This window comes from Acinonyx jubatus, chromosome A1 (assembly GCF_027475565.1).
Source record: "Acinonyx jubatus isolate Ajub_Pintada_27869175 chromosome A1, VMU_Ajub_asm_v1.0, whole genome shotgun sequence".
In the NCBI taxonomy this organism is placed as follows: domain Eukaryota; kingdom Metazoa; phylum Chordata; class Mammalia; order Carnivora; family Felidae; genus Acinonyx; species Acinonyx jubatus.
This window is the reverse complement of record NC_069380.1, coordinates 187,783,984-187,799,411: the sequence shown is the minus strand read 5'-3', so window position 1 is coordinate 187,799,411 and position 15,428 is coordinate 187,783,984. Positions and strand designations below refer to the sequence as shown.

Sequence of the window (15,428 nt, the reverse complement as noted above, 5' to 3'; positions counted from 1 at the left end):
TTTATTTTGGGGGAGAGAGAGGGAGAGAGAATCCCAAGCAGGCTCCATGCTGTCAGCACAGAGCCCGATGAGGGGCTCGAACTCATAGATCGTGAGATCCTGACCCGAGCTGAAATCAAGAGCCACTTAACCAACTGAGCCACCCAGACACCCCCATCACTGACTGACTTTTAATCACTTTTAGTTCCTCCACACCTCTGTTTCCCAGCCTTCTTGCCCTCAGCTCTCTGCCTTTTTCCCAGCTCTGCAGTTTGTGGTAGTGAACTCAGATGCCACCAGGGGTGCCACTCCCCTGACAGGGAAAAGTCTGGCACACACCCTGCAGAGCATGGGGACAGGATAGGACTAAGGGGGATGCGACCTTAATGGTCCTCCAGTCCAGTCCCTTACGTGTCAGATGTGACTTCCCCACGGAAGCTGCTTTCAGCCTCTTCGTTCAGGCCCCCTTCAGCCTCGCTGTGCATTTGACAAAAGGAGCAGAACATGTCAGCGTTTGAGAGCTATTAGATGGACAGGCATATCCAGAGTCAACCTGCCAACCTGCTCATAGAGCACTGTCAGGCAGGGAAGTCGCCAGTGGCTCCCTGGCAATCTGTGCGTTGTTTTAGCTTCTTTGAGGAGAGAAGTGAATAGCTGAATGTTCATTCAACACTGAGGAGGTATTCACAAGTACTTGTGATGTGCCAGACCCCAGGGATGCAGGGACAGACTGGCTCAGCTCTTCCTTCAGGAAGGATCTGAATGTGTAAATGTTGTCAGATCTGGGTTCAGACCCTGTCTCTGCGACTTGTTAGCTATGTGACCTCAGCAAGCTGGCTAACCTCTCTGTGTCTCCAACGCCTCATCTGTAGAATAAGGTTGTTGTGTAAACTTGATTCATGATTGTTGTCAGAATTAAGGAGAATACCTGGTTAAGCCCTATGCACAGACTCTGGCCCACGGTAAGGACTCAACAAGTGGCCACCGTAATGAGATACTAAAGGGCAGTCTGAATTTCTTTGTAGAAATAAAATCTGGGGTTGAAATTAGATTTATGTCTCCTTTCTTTATGTGAAGACACGTGGGTTTTGAGATAAAACGTGTCACTACATAATGTACATATGTGCACGCCTTTTTTTTTTTTTTTTTTTTTTAACTTTTCCAATGGTTGTGATGGGCTTCTGTGCTCTGCCCCTTCTCACTCTAGGTAATGGGTTTTGGTCTCTACCTGATGGATGGAAATGTCAGTAACATTTACAAACTGGATGCCAAGAAGAGAATCAACCTCAGCAAAATTGATAAGTTCTTTAAGGTCAGAACCTAAGGCTGGGGCTGGACGGAAGGGTGGTCTTTCTGGGGAAAAGAGTGAAATCGGCCAGCAAGCAGTGGGGCTTGTTGATTGAGACACAAGCTCTACAGACTCCAAGAGGAGGAGGAGGATAGAGTGATCAGGCCTCCAGCTGCCCCACAGAAGGCACTCACTATGGAAGCCTGGCCAGTTAAAGTCAGACATGCGTCCAGTCTCAGGATTTGGCTGGGGTTCGCCTGGGGGGCCTTACAGTTCTTTCTGCTTGTGGCTTTTTCTCTTTCCTGAAATCCCTTGCTATCTCAACAAAGAGGTGTATCCCAGAAGATAGTGCCTGCTTTCATTTTCTGTATATATTAGAGCTCACAGAGGCAGGAGGATTAAAGACTGGATTTTAAATTGATCCACATTTGCAAAATCACAGCCTCTTCTGGCCCCGGGGGGCTCCCTCAGCTTGCCCCTGCCTCTGGGCATAGTGCCTCATCATCGCCCATTATACACTCAGACGTTTGCAATGCCTCCAGGGTTTGATCTTCTGGCCCCAATTTTTTTTTTAAATAAAACCTTGGGGTTAAATTAAGCCTTTGGGGTTTTCATGAAGGGATTTCCTGCTTTGGGATTGAATTCCACAGTGTTGGTTCATTCTAGCATTGGGCACTTCAGGGGTGCAGTGGAGTCTCAGGGGTCAGACATGGAAAATCCTGGTTGACATTAAAAGCAGAACCCCTCAAAAGTGTGGCATGGGAGACACTAACCTGGATCCCACTGACTCTTCTAAATTAAGGGGGAAGTAAACCACCAATAGGCATCCTGTGGCTTTGCTTCTTTTCAAGGCTGGAACTTTCACTTTGCTCTGGAGCTGCACCAAACGAAGACAGGGCTCATCACGGAGACCATGCAGAACCCACCTCTGCCCTGAGTCAGCGTGAATGAGATAGGGGTGGGGTTGAGGCATATAGCTTTGCCATAGTCAGGCCTGGGTTTTAGTCTGGCCCTGCCACCTGATAGCTAGATGCTTCTGAGAAAGTCACTAAGCCTTTCTGAAATGGAGTTCATCAGCCTGAAAAATATGAATGCCAAGGGTATCTACTTTCTAGGGTTCCCCTTGGGATTTGGTGGGAATTACATAGGTGAGTCACAGCCCTGGATTACAATCTTGGCTCCTTGACTTCAAGTTGGTTTGACTTTTTGTGAAAATCACTTCAGCTGTCTAAACCTCAGTTTCGTTGTCTGTGACCTGGGAATGATAATAGTACTGACCTCACAAAGTATTTGTGTGGATTGAGATACTGTTTTTTGTTGTTGTTTTGTTTAATTGACTAGGTTTTAGAGCAATTTGGGCTCACGGCAAGATTGAGCAGAAAGTGCAGAGTTTTCCTGTTTACCCCCTGACCCCCGCCATGTACAGCCTCCCCCAGTATCACAATCCCCACCAAAGATACATACTTTTACAGTCAGTGAACGTACCCTGACACATCATTATCACCAAAGTCCTTAGTTTACATTAGGAATCACTCATGGGGTTGTACATTCTGTGTGTTTTGACAAATGCAGCATGACACGTATCTACCACTGTCCTAAAGATCTTTTGGTCTTGAAGTGCTTGACTGCATAGAAGCTAACAGTAAATACCAGCCTCCTCTCCATTTGTCTTGGTCTTCAGTTAGGACTTGTCTGCCCTTTAGTGTTCGGTGTTATGGTTTCAGTTGCTTCACATTGTAGAGTTTCTCAGGAAGGCCACACCTAGCCAGCGGCATCTGGGTATCCACTCCTGGCCCAGAGTTTACAGCAGCAAGAATCCACTAACCACTAACCCAGAGAAATTAGAGCAGAACGAACCCTGCCCTGGGAGGCAGGCCTTCTGGTCCTCATCCTTCGTCCATTCTTCTTGCTGTGTGACCTTGGACAAATCACTTTGCCTCTCTGGGCACACTTGCTGGAACACAGGTTGGTTGGAGGCAGGGGAGGACTTGAACTCTGTCTGGGACTCTTTCTGGTTCTGAGGTTACCCAGTAGCATTATCAGAAGCAGAAACTAGGGGTCAGCCCAGAGGTGCACGGAAGCCTGCTTTCCCCTGTGGAGGGCGGCCGCCCGGCTCTGCCCTCAGCATCTCACGCCTTGTGTTTGCTTCCTTTGCAGCAGCTGCAGGTGGTGCCCCTTTTCGGCGACATGCAGATAGAGCTGGCCAGATACATTAAGACCAGTGCTCACTATGAAGAGAACAAGTCCAAGTGAGTGCCTGCCATAATGTCTCTTGGCTCCCGCGAGGACGCCCAGCCCGGGCAGGGGGCCGAGGGGCCACTTCAGCCCCTCCCCCCTCCCCAGAGCCCTGGGCAGGTGGATTCCATCGGAACACTGGCACCCGGCCGGCCGGAAGGGAACAGCGGAGGGTGCTCTGAGCCCTTTTGTATCTGACCTTTGCTGCCAGGGTTCAAAAGTGCTCAGAGCACAGCCACGCCCCTTCTCTGTCCCAGCTGTGACCCGTGCCTCTCAGAGTGGGAAAGCAGGAGCCTTCCTTCCCTTGAGAAGGGGGTACTGGCTGGCCCTCAGTGGTCGGGTGGAGCAGGATGGTGGTCTTTTTCATCACCTTGGTTCTCTCCTCAGATTTGAGTCCATGCAGTAAGTATGTCATTGAGTATATGGTTTGCATAGTTCCCCCTACGAAATGGGTTGACAGCCTCACCTTAGATTGTTTTATAAACCACCATTCTAGGTGACCTGTGCTGGGATCTGGGGTGTCAATGACTCCTGGACGGTGGGGGACATCCAGCTACAGCCTTGGCCACTCTGGGGCTGTTAGGAAGGTTTCTTCTGTCTGCATCTTTCCCAAAGCTGAATGAATATGACCATTCATACAGAGAGGAGCTGACTGTCCTTTAGTCAAAAGTGAGGGCTTGTGTCTGAAAAATATATAAATGGAGTATCCCTGAACCCCACCAGGCTTGAGCCACTGTGAAGGAGTCTCATCAAGGAAGCCGGTTAGTCTCTTCATAACCTGCTGGCTGCTAGTATGTGAGGAGGTTTTCTAGGAAAATCATGGAATTGAGAAGGCTGCACTCATTTCCTCATGTTTCCTACATGGATTCTCGACCACCTGAAGTTGGCTGGGAGTGGTGACGTGGCCACAGTGGTGTGTCGGAGGTTTGAGAGGTCGTGTCCCCATCCCTGTACAAATAACCCAAAATATGAGTCATGTCGAAGTGTAAATGTGGGGAAATCTGTCACCAGTCCAAGCATTCTTATCAGGGCCACTTCAGAGATCCTCTTGAGATATTACATTTTCCCCAAAATGTTTATCTGCCTCGTTTGGTGCCTGTGCTTAGTCTGCCTCCTGGGTCACCCAGCACCAGATGATAGAACAGGGTGGAGGGGGCTGTCTTTTTTCTCTTGGAGAAGGAGAGTAAAGACTTCCATTCATTGGTTTCCTTTCCATTTTAGGATGGTTTTCCCAATGGTATCTTTCCAAAGAGTTGAGGAGAAAGAAGAGAGGCAAGGAGAACAAGAAGAGGGGGGGAGAGAGAGAGAGGGGGGAGTGAGGGGGAGGGGCAGAGCATGCCAGCAATACCCCTCTCAGAGTGATCATGTTGTCCCTTTCGTGGAGTCCTTCCGTGTTGCCAGGTCACTGCTGAAAAAGAAGGCAGTCCCTTTATGTTTCCCCAGGCCCACCCCCAATGGCCCTTCCACACAGCTTCAACCCCAAGATGTCAGTGCGGACAGTCAGTAGGCAGGTTTGGGGACACCCCCCACCTTGCCTTTTCTTTGCTCGGTTTCCAGTTCTATGTAACCCTAGAGAGGCTCCTCACTCATATAACTGGTAAGTACCGTGGACATCAGGTATCTGGAAAAGCCTGTGATTGGGTCTTAGAGGAGGAAGAAGACTATTCCACTCAGCTTGTGGCAGGCTCTCTTACTGGTGGCTGGGAGGCCTCTTGGGTCCACCCAGGGAGGCCAGACACATTTGGCTGAACACCAGGTGTAACCAGTCAGTGGAAGGAGCCTGTCCCACTGAGGCACCTAAGGCCAGAACCTGCTCCAACCCTGTGATTTTCTGCCCAGGTGGACATGTACCCAGAGCAGCATCAGCCCCCAGTACAACATCTGCGAGCAGATGGTTCAGATCCGGGATGACCACATCCGCTTCATCTCCGAACTCGCTCGCTACAGCAACAGTGAGGTGAGCTCACTCTGGCTGCTGGGATGGAGGCCTGTGGGGGCTCAGGGTGTGAAGGAGTAAGAACCAGCCAGGAAGGGAGTGATCACAGGGATGATGGAGAGCAGGGGTGAGGGGATACATTTCGGAGGCAGAAGGGCACAGTGGCCAAGAACATGGAGTTTAGAGCCAGGTAGAGCTGGACTTGATTCTGGTTCTGCTACTGACCTTAGCAAGTTATGCACAATCTCTATGCCTCAGTTTCCTCATCTGTAAAATGGGGGTTGTAGTATCTGGGAAGGTTCGTTGAGAGGATTAAACAGTATATTGCATGGAAAACACATCATGCCCAGCAGATAACAGTGGCCCAGTAATGGTTCATCTGCACATGATCCAAACCATCTCCCCCCTGGATGGCAAGAGAACACTCATGCTCAAAGCTCTATCTAAATATTTTTAAACTACACAATAATAAATTATCATTGTAACACCAGAAAATGCAATTAAGGACAGAAGAAGAGTATAAAAATCTCTTATAATCCCACCAATTACATGTTCACTGGTGTTAAATTTTCTTTTCTTTTTTTTTAAATATGGAAATACAGTCAATGCACATACCTCAGAAAAAATGCAGATATGCAAAAGAGGAAAAATCCATCACATAAAATTCTACCAACCATAACCAAGTTTATATATTCTCCTGGACTCTTCCTATATATACCCTTATAATAGATTTATATGTTGGTTTGAGAAACACAGGTCTTCTGATTTGAACCTGGATGACTCTGCACTATCCCACATTTGCTCACTGGTTCCATCATGTGGTTGGCGGCCAAAGTGCACATGCTTTCCAAACCCAAACCCTGAAAATGTCTTTGATCAGAGGACAACATATTTGAAATGAGGGCAGCCAGACAAGTGCACACAATGTGATCATTAGACAGCTGGCCCATATTCTTCTGAGGGCTCCGGGAAGACATGGACCAAGGTCAAGCCCAAATCTTTGGCTTTCTTAACCATATGTGCCAATCATCTGAACTTAAGCTCTGGGAATAATTTCAGTCCTGGGGCCTCCTTCATCCTTGTCAAGTTTTGGTGTGATCTAAGAGTGAATCTGGCTTCAAGTTATTTTTTAAGCTATGTTTTATACATGTGTATATACTGACAATTGTCGTCATTCACAGTAGTTATATTCTGTAAAGTGGGCACAAACACTGGATCAGCAAAATACTGAATGAAGCATTGCTCCTAGACAAAGTACAGAGTTAAGTTCCTGTGAAACTCTGGTCACCTCATTTTCATAGACTGATCAACGTGTATAACCTTGTTTTCGATATGTGTCTATTTAAAGACACCTTATGTAATTAATATATATTGTTGATTCATTAACAGTAACTCATATCCAACAGCACTATAACTCATGTCCCAACAAAACTTATCTAAAACATGAGTTTTTTCCATAAAGCACATCATAGCCTTCTTACAGTTAGAATCACTAGGCAGAACATTAGCATTAAATTTGGAGGCATTTTTAATAGTGAAATCATCAGCAGAAATGCAGAAATGTGGAAAACATGGCATTAAATAAACCATGAGAAGGACACTTGTATATGGTATGATTACTGAAATAAGAAGGCAGAGAGTGGCCATTTTTGACCTCAGCTGGGAACATTACTTTCTGATTTTTCACCACTGGGCACATATCTGCAAATGACTGTTAAAGGTACTGCAAGTATTATTGACTTGGAGATTACAAATAAATTTTAGTGAGTAGGCAAACACAAATACAGAATCCACAAATAATGAGGACTGACTATGTATATATGTATATGAACATAGATACCTGTATCCACGTATATCTATGCATATACATGGGCATACATCCATGTGTCATTATGGAATATGTCACACTCAAATAGATGTTTGTCTTCAGTGCTTTTCAATTGGCGAGTCATGTCTAATGAGTTGTGAAATTAATTTAGTGGTTTATGATTAGCATTTTTGTGTGAAATAGGATAGAAAGAGAAATTCTCATGTGTTCAGGGTAAAGTTGCTTCATGCAAAGTTGTTGCTTCATATATATGGTTAAGATCTCCTTGCAGGTACGTGTCCCCGAGTTGCTATGTGGTGACTCTGGCATCACACAACCTGAGGTTAAAGCCTCAACCATTTACAAGCCACATGGCCTTCAACAAAGAACTTGTCTGAAAATGAAGGGGGTATAATAATAGCACCTCCCTTGTGTTATTCTTGGGGGAATCAGTGAAATCATGTATAAAAGTGCCAGCACATACATGGTGAGGGTGACGGCCCGTGTTCCCCAGGTGGTGACAGGCTCCGGGCTGGACAGCCAGAAGTCAGACGAGGAATACCGTGAGCTCTTCGACCTGGCCTTGCGGGGCCTGCAGCTTTTATCTAAGTGGAGCGCCCATGTCATGGAGGTGGTAGGTGTCCCTGAGGGCAGACGGCTTGCCCTCCCCTGTCCCCTGCAGACTGACCTCTGTTCACATGGACTCCTGGCTGCCTCTGCCTCTCCCTGAGCACTCTTTTTTTTTTTAACAGCCTTACTGAAATGGAATTTGCATACAATACAGTTCACTCATTTAAAATGTAAAATTCATTGGTTTTTAGTATATTCACAGAACTGTGCAGCCACAGTCATTTTCAGAACATTTTTATCAGTTCCAAAAGAAACCCTGTGCAATCCCCTCCCCCATTCCTTATCCACACAGCCCCAAGCAATCTGTCTTCTGTCTCTGTAGATTTCGCTATTCTGGATGTTTCCCATAAGTAGAATCATATACTCTGTGGTTATTTGTGTCTGGCTTCTCTTACTTCACATCTTCAAGAACCACAACCCATGTTATAGCATGAGTCAGAACTTCATTCCTCTTATGACTGAATTACATTCCCCTCTGCATGCTCACACCACGTCTGACTTTTCCATTCACCTGCTGATGGACGTTTGGGTTTTTCCTCTCCCCACCAGTACTCTTGGAAGCTGGTTCACCCCACAGACAAGTTCTGCAACAAGGACTGCCCAGGCACAGCGGAGGAGTACGAGAGAGCCACGCGCTACAACTACACCAGCGAGGAGAAGTTTGCCTTTGTCGAGGTGGGTGCTGACTCCGCACGCATCCCGCCCTCGGCCCCCCCCCCCCACTCCCTGCAAGGCTGCTGCTTGGTGTCGACCCTGGTAGCCATGGCAGCCTCCTTGTGTGCATTTGCTTTCCTGACCCCCTCCTCCTGCCCGAATCCATCTCTGGCATAAGCTACCATTCAAAAATGATTAGAAACTCATTCTCCGGGAACTTGGGTGGCTCAGTCAGTTGAGCATTTGACTCTTGATTTTGGCTTAGGTCATGATCTCAGGGTCATAAGATTGAGCCCCGCGTCAAGCTCTATGCTGAGACTGGAGCCTGCTTGAGAGATTCTCTCTCTGTCTCTCCCTTTGCCCCTTTCCCCTGCTCATGCTCTCTCTCTCTCTCTCAAATAAAAAATAAAATAAATGAAAAAAGAAGGAACTTTTTCTGTTCCTAACGATCCAAAGGAAGGCATTCACTCCACTAGAAAAATGGGCTAAAGGAAGCCAACAGAAGAGACAGGGACAAGTGGCCGAAAGAGATAAGAAAAATGCCCAGACTGATGAGTGATCAAAGAACTATAGGTAGAAACTGAGATACGATGAAATGGCAGATGTTGGACCCCCAGGATTTAGTGTCTGATTTTATCTTTTCTTTCTTACTGTACATCATCTATTTTTGTTCTGCTTTGTGGGCTATTTCCTTAAGATCAGCTTTGTCCTGTGTATTTTTTATCATGCCTGTTACATTTTTAATGTCCGAAAGCTCCATCTTGTTCTCTGAATGTTCCTTTTATAAACGTCCCTGTTCTTGTGTCAGAGTATACAGTACCTTCATGAGGACAGTATAGCTCTTTTTATCATCTTTATTGAGGCATAATTTATATGCAGTAAACTGGATCTATTTAAAGTATATAACTCAAAGACTTTTGACAGTTGTATACACACCTCTGAACCACAAAGATAAGATACAGAACATTTCTGTCCTGGCTTCGACAGCACCCGTACTAGAATTAGAACAGTACAGAGAAGGTTAGCATGGCCCCTGCACAAGCACGACACACAAATTCTCCCCTTAAAGACTTGGTGCCATTTGCAGTCTATCCTCCCACCATCCTTGTGCCCAGTCACTTTTTTTTTTTGTCACCACAGATTTGTATTTTCTATCATTTTTCATAGTTTGTAATTTTTTGTGTTTGGGTCTGTTACTCACCATCATAATTTTGAGTTTTATCCACATCGTGTTGTGTATCAGTACTAGTTTGTTCCTTTTTAGTGTTGAGTGTTATTCCATTGTGTGGATATACTATGATTTGTTTGCCCGTTCAACTGTTGATAAACGTTGGGCCATTTCCAGCCTTTTGGCCAATATGAAAAACGTTGCTTTAAAGATTTGAATATAGGGACACCTGGGTAACTCAGTCGGTTGAGCGTCCGACTTCGACTCAGGTCATGATCTCGCGGTCCGTGAGTTCGAGCCCCACGTCAGGCTCTGTGCTGACAGCTCAGAGCCTGGAGGCTGCTTCGGATTCCGTGTCTCCCTCTCCCTCTCTGCCCCTCCCCTGCTCATGCTCTGTCTCTCTCTCTCAAAAATGAATAAACTTAAAAAAAAAAGATTTGAGTATAAGGTTTATAGATATAGGTTTTTATTTCTCTCGGAATGGCCGTATTGTAGGTTTATGCTTAAAGTTTTAAGCAATTGCCACACGGTTTAACAAAATGGAAGTGCCATTCCATATCGTCACCAACAGTACGTGAGAGTTCTGTTCCTCCACACTCTCACAGTCCTTGATGTTGTCAATTTGATTTATTTTAGTCATTCTAATGGCTGGTTAGTGAAATCTCATTGAGGTTTTAGTTTGTATTTCCCTGAAGACTGATGATAACGAGCATCTTTTCATGTGTTTATTGGCCATTCTTATATCCTCCTTTGTGAAATGTTGTCTTCTGAAATTTTTTGCCCATTTTTTAAACTGGGTTTCTGTCTTCTTCTTGAATTGTGGGAATTCTTTATATGTTTGGGACTACAAGTCCCTAGTCTTATATATGTTGTAAATATTTTTTCTCATCGGGGACTTTGCCTTTTCACTGTTTTAGGGATACCTTTTGAAGAGCACCTCTTTTGACATTTTGATAAAGTGTAACTTATCAATTATGTTATGGTTTGTGATTTTTGTGTTCTAGCTAAGAAATCTCTGCCTAGCCCGAAGTTGCAAATATTTTCTGTTAAGTCTGAAAGATCTGCACACTCGTCTGTGTTTGGAATTATTCTGAAATATCTTCACTCTCTATCCCTTCTTTTGCCTCACTATTTTAATCCTAATTACATCTCTAGCCGAGAGCCCAGATTTTTTTATGGCATCATGTTCCTTTAAGGCTTCGGTCCCATTGTTTCTCTACACCAAAGCTTCTTTCCAGCAAAACCATCATACGTATTGATTCTAATTAAAGTCCTCACCTCCTAAACTTTGTTCTCACCATTTCCCCTAACCTCAGATGTTCTATTTATTCCTTTGAGGTTTAGAGGAAGGAAAAAGATCTTAGCTTCTTAGCTCATTCATTACTTTATTCACTCCTTTTCAACAAAACTTTTCTGGCAGCCCACCTCAGGCCCAGGCAGTGGGCACAGGGTGTGGACAGCACTGCTGGGCCCTGTTCCTGCAGCACTTACAGCCTGGTGCAGAGGGAGGAGGTCTAACACATCATGAGTGTTAGACTCATCACGGGTGTGATAAGTGCAGTGGTTGGTAAGAGGCTGATTTGGCATGTGCTATCCCCTCCCCTCCCCTCAATCTAGGTATTAGTGCTTGTGGCTGATAGGGGCCAAAAGATCAGGTTTGTTGCTGGGGAAGCTGGACTAGGGATGTGACTTCCAACCAATGCCACCCGAGACTTCTTGTTCCTCCTCCGTGCCATTTAACTTACCCACTGGGAAACAGACAGAGCAACTGTAGAAATACATGCGTCTCTTCCTCGGGATGGGGAGGGAATGGTTATTGCCAGGAGAAGACAGGAACCCAGGCAGACAGATCGCAGAAGAGATCTCCAAGGCAGGCCAGCATACACTCATCGCAAAACCCGCCCCCACCCCTGCAGATAGATAAGTGAGTTAAAGGTCTAGGGAGGAGGTAAATAGAAGGGCAGAGGCTTTCCCTCACCTGAGACTTCTACAGAGATATTGTGTCCTGGAGGAAGTCCTATGGACTCCACAGCAACTGGCCAAGTTCTTTTGAAAGCAAAGATTGTAAAAATTCTATAGAACGTTTTATGGTCAGAAGAGTTCTACTTGATACAGTCTGTGGGTGCATGGTATGTAGAGGGGCCTCTAGAAGTCAGAGTGGTCCACAAAATGTGGTCTGTGAATAAGCTGCCATTTGTCACCAGTCAGCAGGAAGATAAGGACCTGGTGCCAGAAAGAAAATCAGCTACATTGTGAAGCACACCGTTCCATTTAGCTGACATCTTTGCTGTGTAGCAGGACTTTGTTGATGAAGAAAGCAGAGCACTGATTTCCCATGCAGCACACATTTCTGACCTAGTTGTGAACGGGAGCTTTGAGTAGCACTAGCCCCTTGCTTCTGGACCCTCCCTGCAATGTGGTGAAGGGTGCTGGACAGATAAGTGAGCTGAAGCACAGTGAGCCTGATCTTGATCTGTGCCTGGCCAGGTGATTGCCATGATCAAAGGCCTGCAGGTACTCATGGGCAGGATGGAGAGCGTCTTCAACCAGGCCATCAGGAACACCATCTACGCGGCCCTGCAAGACTTTGCCCAGGTGACACTGCGTGAGCCCCTGAGGCAGGCGGTGCGGAAGAAGAAGAATGTCCTTATCAGGTGGGTCTTCAGATGGCCCTTTTCAAGAGCACATCTAAAATCAGGGGGTGCTAGGTGTAGACGACAGAGCATGTTCCTGTCTCAGTCAGCTTCCAGAGCAGCCTCTGAACACACACAGAGCTTACTAGCAAGTTCCAGCAAATTCTAGGAGGCCTTCTTAGGAGTTGGACGTTTGAAATGAAGCCTCAGTCTCTGGGTTTGTAGCCCATATCCACCATTAGCTGTGTGCACTCAGTCCAATAACCTACTTTCTCTGAACCTCAATTTTCCTCGTTTGTAAAATGTGGATGATAACTTACTTCATTGGCTGTTGATAGAGTGAAATAATCAGTGTGTAGACCTAAGCACACAGCAGCATGGAGTAAGTATGCAACAAATATAAGCTATCATTAAACTTTTGAACATGCAGAGATGTAACCGGACTGGTGAAACGCCCCTGTAATGAGAAAAAAAAAATTAGGCAGTGGCCCTCAGAGTCACCTGGGCGCTTGTTAAAGTGCAGACTTCTGGACTGTAGCTCAAGCCTGAGAAGCCAGCCCTTCACCCTGGGGTGGTTAGACACAGGAATGCTAAGACAAGTGCTCCTGGGCCGTCTCAGACTCTAGAAACAGGCTTGCAGGGCTTCCTCCCACCAGTAAAACCTACTCTGAATATTGGTTCTTCCTTCCCAGTGTCCTCCAGGCAATTCGAAAAACCATCTGTGACTGGGAAGGGGGCCGAGAGCCACCTAATGACCCGTGCTTGAGAGGGGAGAAGGACCCCAAAGGTGGATTTGACATCAAGGTGCCCCGGCGTGCTGTGGGGCCCTCCAGCACACAGGTAAGTGGCTCTGGGCACAGGCCAGCTCTGTTGACTCAGAGGCCAGCCAGGCCATGGTAGGTCATCCTGGCTGGACTGTGGGGTGGTGGGACTGGGTGGTCCTCAGGCAGGAGGGGCAGGGTCCAGCAGCTGTTCTAGTCTTATTCTGCCATCTTGTTTCAATATAGGAGGGAGGACTACCAGCTTAAGATTCAGGAGACCTGGATTCTAGTCCCAGATACCTGTGTGACCTCGGGCATGTTACACAGTCTCCTTGTGCCTCAGTTGTCTAATCTGGCAAATGGAGGTAATACCAGGACTGGCTATCTCCTAGCCCTGTGAAGTTTAGGTTCCAAAGTGTAGGAGGAAATTAAAGTAGAATCTATATGCATCTATCCTGTCCCTCTGTAGTGAACCCTGGCCCCTTCCCCTGAAGTGACATCCTAGCTTGGGAATTTATAAGTTCTGCCTCTGACTTGCTGTGTGATCTTAGGCAAGCACCTTGACCTGTCGGTACTCTAATTATCTTCTCTATTAAATGAAAATTTTGAATGAGATCATGTTACTGACAAGTATTATCCCCTCAAATGCACTAGTATCAAAAGCCCTTGACCCCTTAGAGAGAGTCTAGTAATCAGAGATATTCAGAGTTGTTAACCAAAGCTTCTGAACAAGAGGTCACCTGGGATTTATCCAAAGTAGTCATATAGTTGTTAAAAACAAAACAAAAAAAAAGTGAAGAATCTGAGCATCTTGGTCAAATCCTTGCCACTTACTTAAGGATAAGCAATTCCTGGTAGGCTTTTTGAGGAATTGGAAAAAAGCATAAGGGTCCATTGAACTTTCAGGGGTCTTGCAGGAACTCCTACTTCACATGACCTTTCAGCCTCTCTCAGCTCTGAAACCCTGAATCTGAATCATCTGAGATGAGCCATGTGAGGCCGCCTCCCCTTCTATGTGTGTGTGTCTGTGTCTGGGCAGGGGCCGGGGAGGAAGGATGGGCCAAGACGGGTTCTCAGCCATGTCACTGTAACTTCCTTGGCTTCACAGCCCACAGGCCAGTTTGCACTAATCTTGCTGGTTGTGGAAATCCCAGGGAAGCTTCTACAAATACTTCTATGTAATGTCAAGGACCACAGACCTCTCCAGCCTAGGACACACCTCATGGGTGTTTCCATAAGTCCCAGGACATGAGTGAGGGAGACCCGGACAGGGCCAAAGAGAAACTGGAAAGGAGGAAGAGGGCCACACAGGCAGGGAGGGAGGGACAGAGAGGAGGAATACTTATGTAGGTGGTCTGAGAGGGGAGTGTGACCACGAGTTAACCCCCAGCACCACCAAATCATACGAGGCGGCATAGATGCATTTTCAGTAGACTCCCGAAGTCAGAGCTGGAAGAGCCCTTAGAGACAAGCTAGTCCCAGTGCCCTCCCTATTTTACAGATGGGGAAACTGAGGTCCGGAGAGGGGAAGTGACTTGTCTAAGTCACAAGATGAGTCACAGGCGGAGGTGGGACGAGAACCCAGGTCTCCTGACTCCTGCCCCGGGGCTCTGTTAGGGCCTTCAGAGCACAGGAGACAGGGGCATCTAGCAGAGCTGGGCTGCTGACTGATCTGATGAGTTAAATAGAAGCAGGTGGGAAGAGTTCCCCCTCTTTTATCGATGAAGTGGATTTTCAAATAGAATTTGATGTAGATCAGTCAATTCCACATGGATGGTACTTGATGAATCCTTTCCTTGATGACTCCAAAGGCCATCATTAGAATAGTGCTTCTCGGTTCTTAGGGATGGTCAGGCCTGCCCAACAATGGGGTTGCAGAGGGTGGACTGTCCAGTAAACTGGCCACCACGGGGAGCTCTTGCACCACCAAGGGAAGTGCTGTGGCAGGGGCGTGTGCCCCTCCTCTCCGAGGCTGCGTGCCCGGCCCAATGCCAGGGGCATGGTGGGTACGGTCCTAGAGGAGATCCAGAGGCAGCCAGCACAGACATGGTGGCAGAGGGAGGTTGGAGCTTCTGAGAGGTGGTCGGCAAGTGGCCCCTATAGCAGTCGCGGCGGCTTTCCCACCGTATACAATACCTCTTGCTTTTCTCTCTCTCTCTCTCTCTCTTCTCTCTCTCCCTCTTCCCTGTCTCTCCTGCCCTCCCACCCCCTCCTCCTTTCTCCTATCTATGTCTTAGGCCTGCCAGTGGTCCCCGCGGGCTTTGTTTCACCCCACTGGTGGCACACAGGGCCGAAGAGGCTGCCGATCCCTGGTATTACACCGCCTGGCTGGGTTGG

The 15,428-nt window shown here is 46.9% G+C and overlaps 1 protein-coding gene and 1 non-coding gene across 8 annotated transcripts in view; both read left to right on the top strand.

Annotated features, from left to right (window-relative positions):
• The window catches only part of CYFIP2 (cytoplasmic FMR1 interacting protein 2), a 128,042-nt gene that overhangs the window by 37,937 nt on the left and 74,677 nt on the right, over positions 1–15,428 (top strand). For 5 of the 7 annotated variants that reach the window (XM_027077786.2, XM_027077793.2, XM_027077760.2 and 2 more), the window contains 8 exons: positions 1,187–1,291; positions 3,425–3,516; positions 5,342–5,459; positions 7,760–7,879; positions 8,425–8,550; positions 12,185–12,351; positions 13,023–13,170; positions 15,329–15,403. In XM_027077786.2, the coding sequence (XP_026933587.1) occupies positions 1,187–1,291; positions 3,425–3,516; positions 5,342–5,459; positions 7,760–7,879; positions 8,425–8,550; positions 12,185–12,351; positions 13,023–13,170; positions 15,329–15,403 (951 nt within the window). The remainder of the gene's footprint in view (positions 1–1,186; positions 1,292–3,424; positions 3,517–5,341; positions 5,460–7,759; positions 7,880–8,424; positions 8,551–12,184; positions 12,352–13,022; positions 13,171–15,328; positions 15,404–15,428) is intronic. The other 2 variants (XM_053199678.1, XM_027077775.2) reach the window with 1 other exon arrangement.
• On the top strand, positions 9,501–9,602 carry LOC113594872 (U6 spliceosomal RNA). The gene has a single exon (XR_003415342.1). It is a non-coding gene; the product is annotated as a U6 spliceosomal RNA (small nuclear RNA).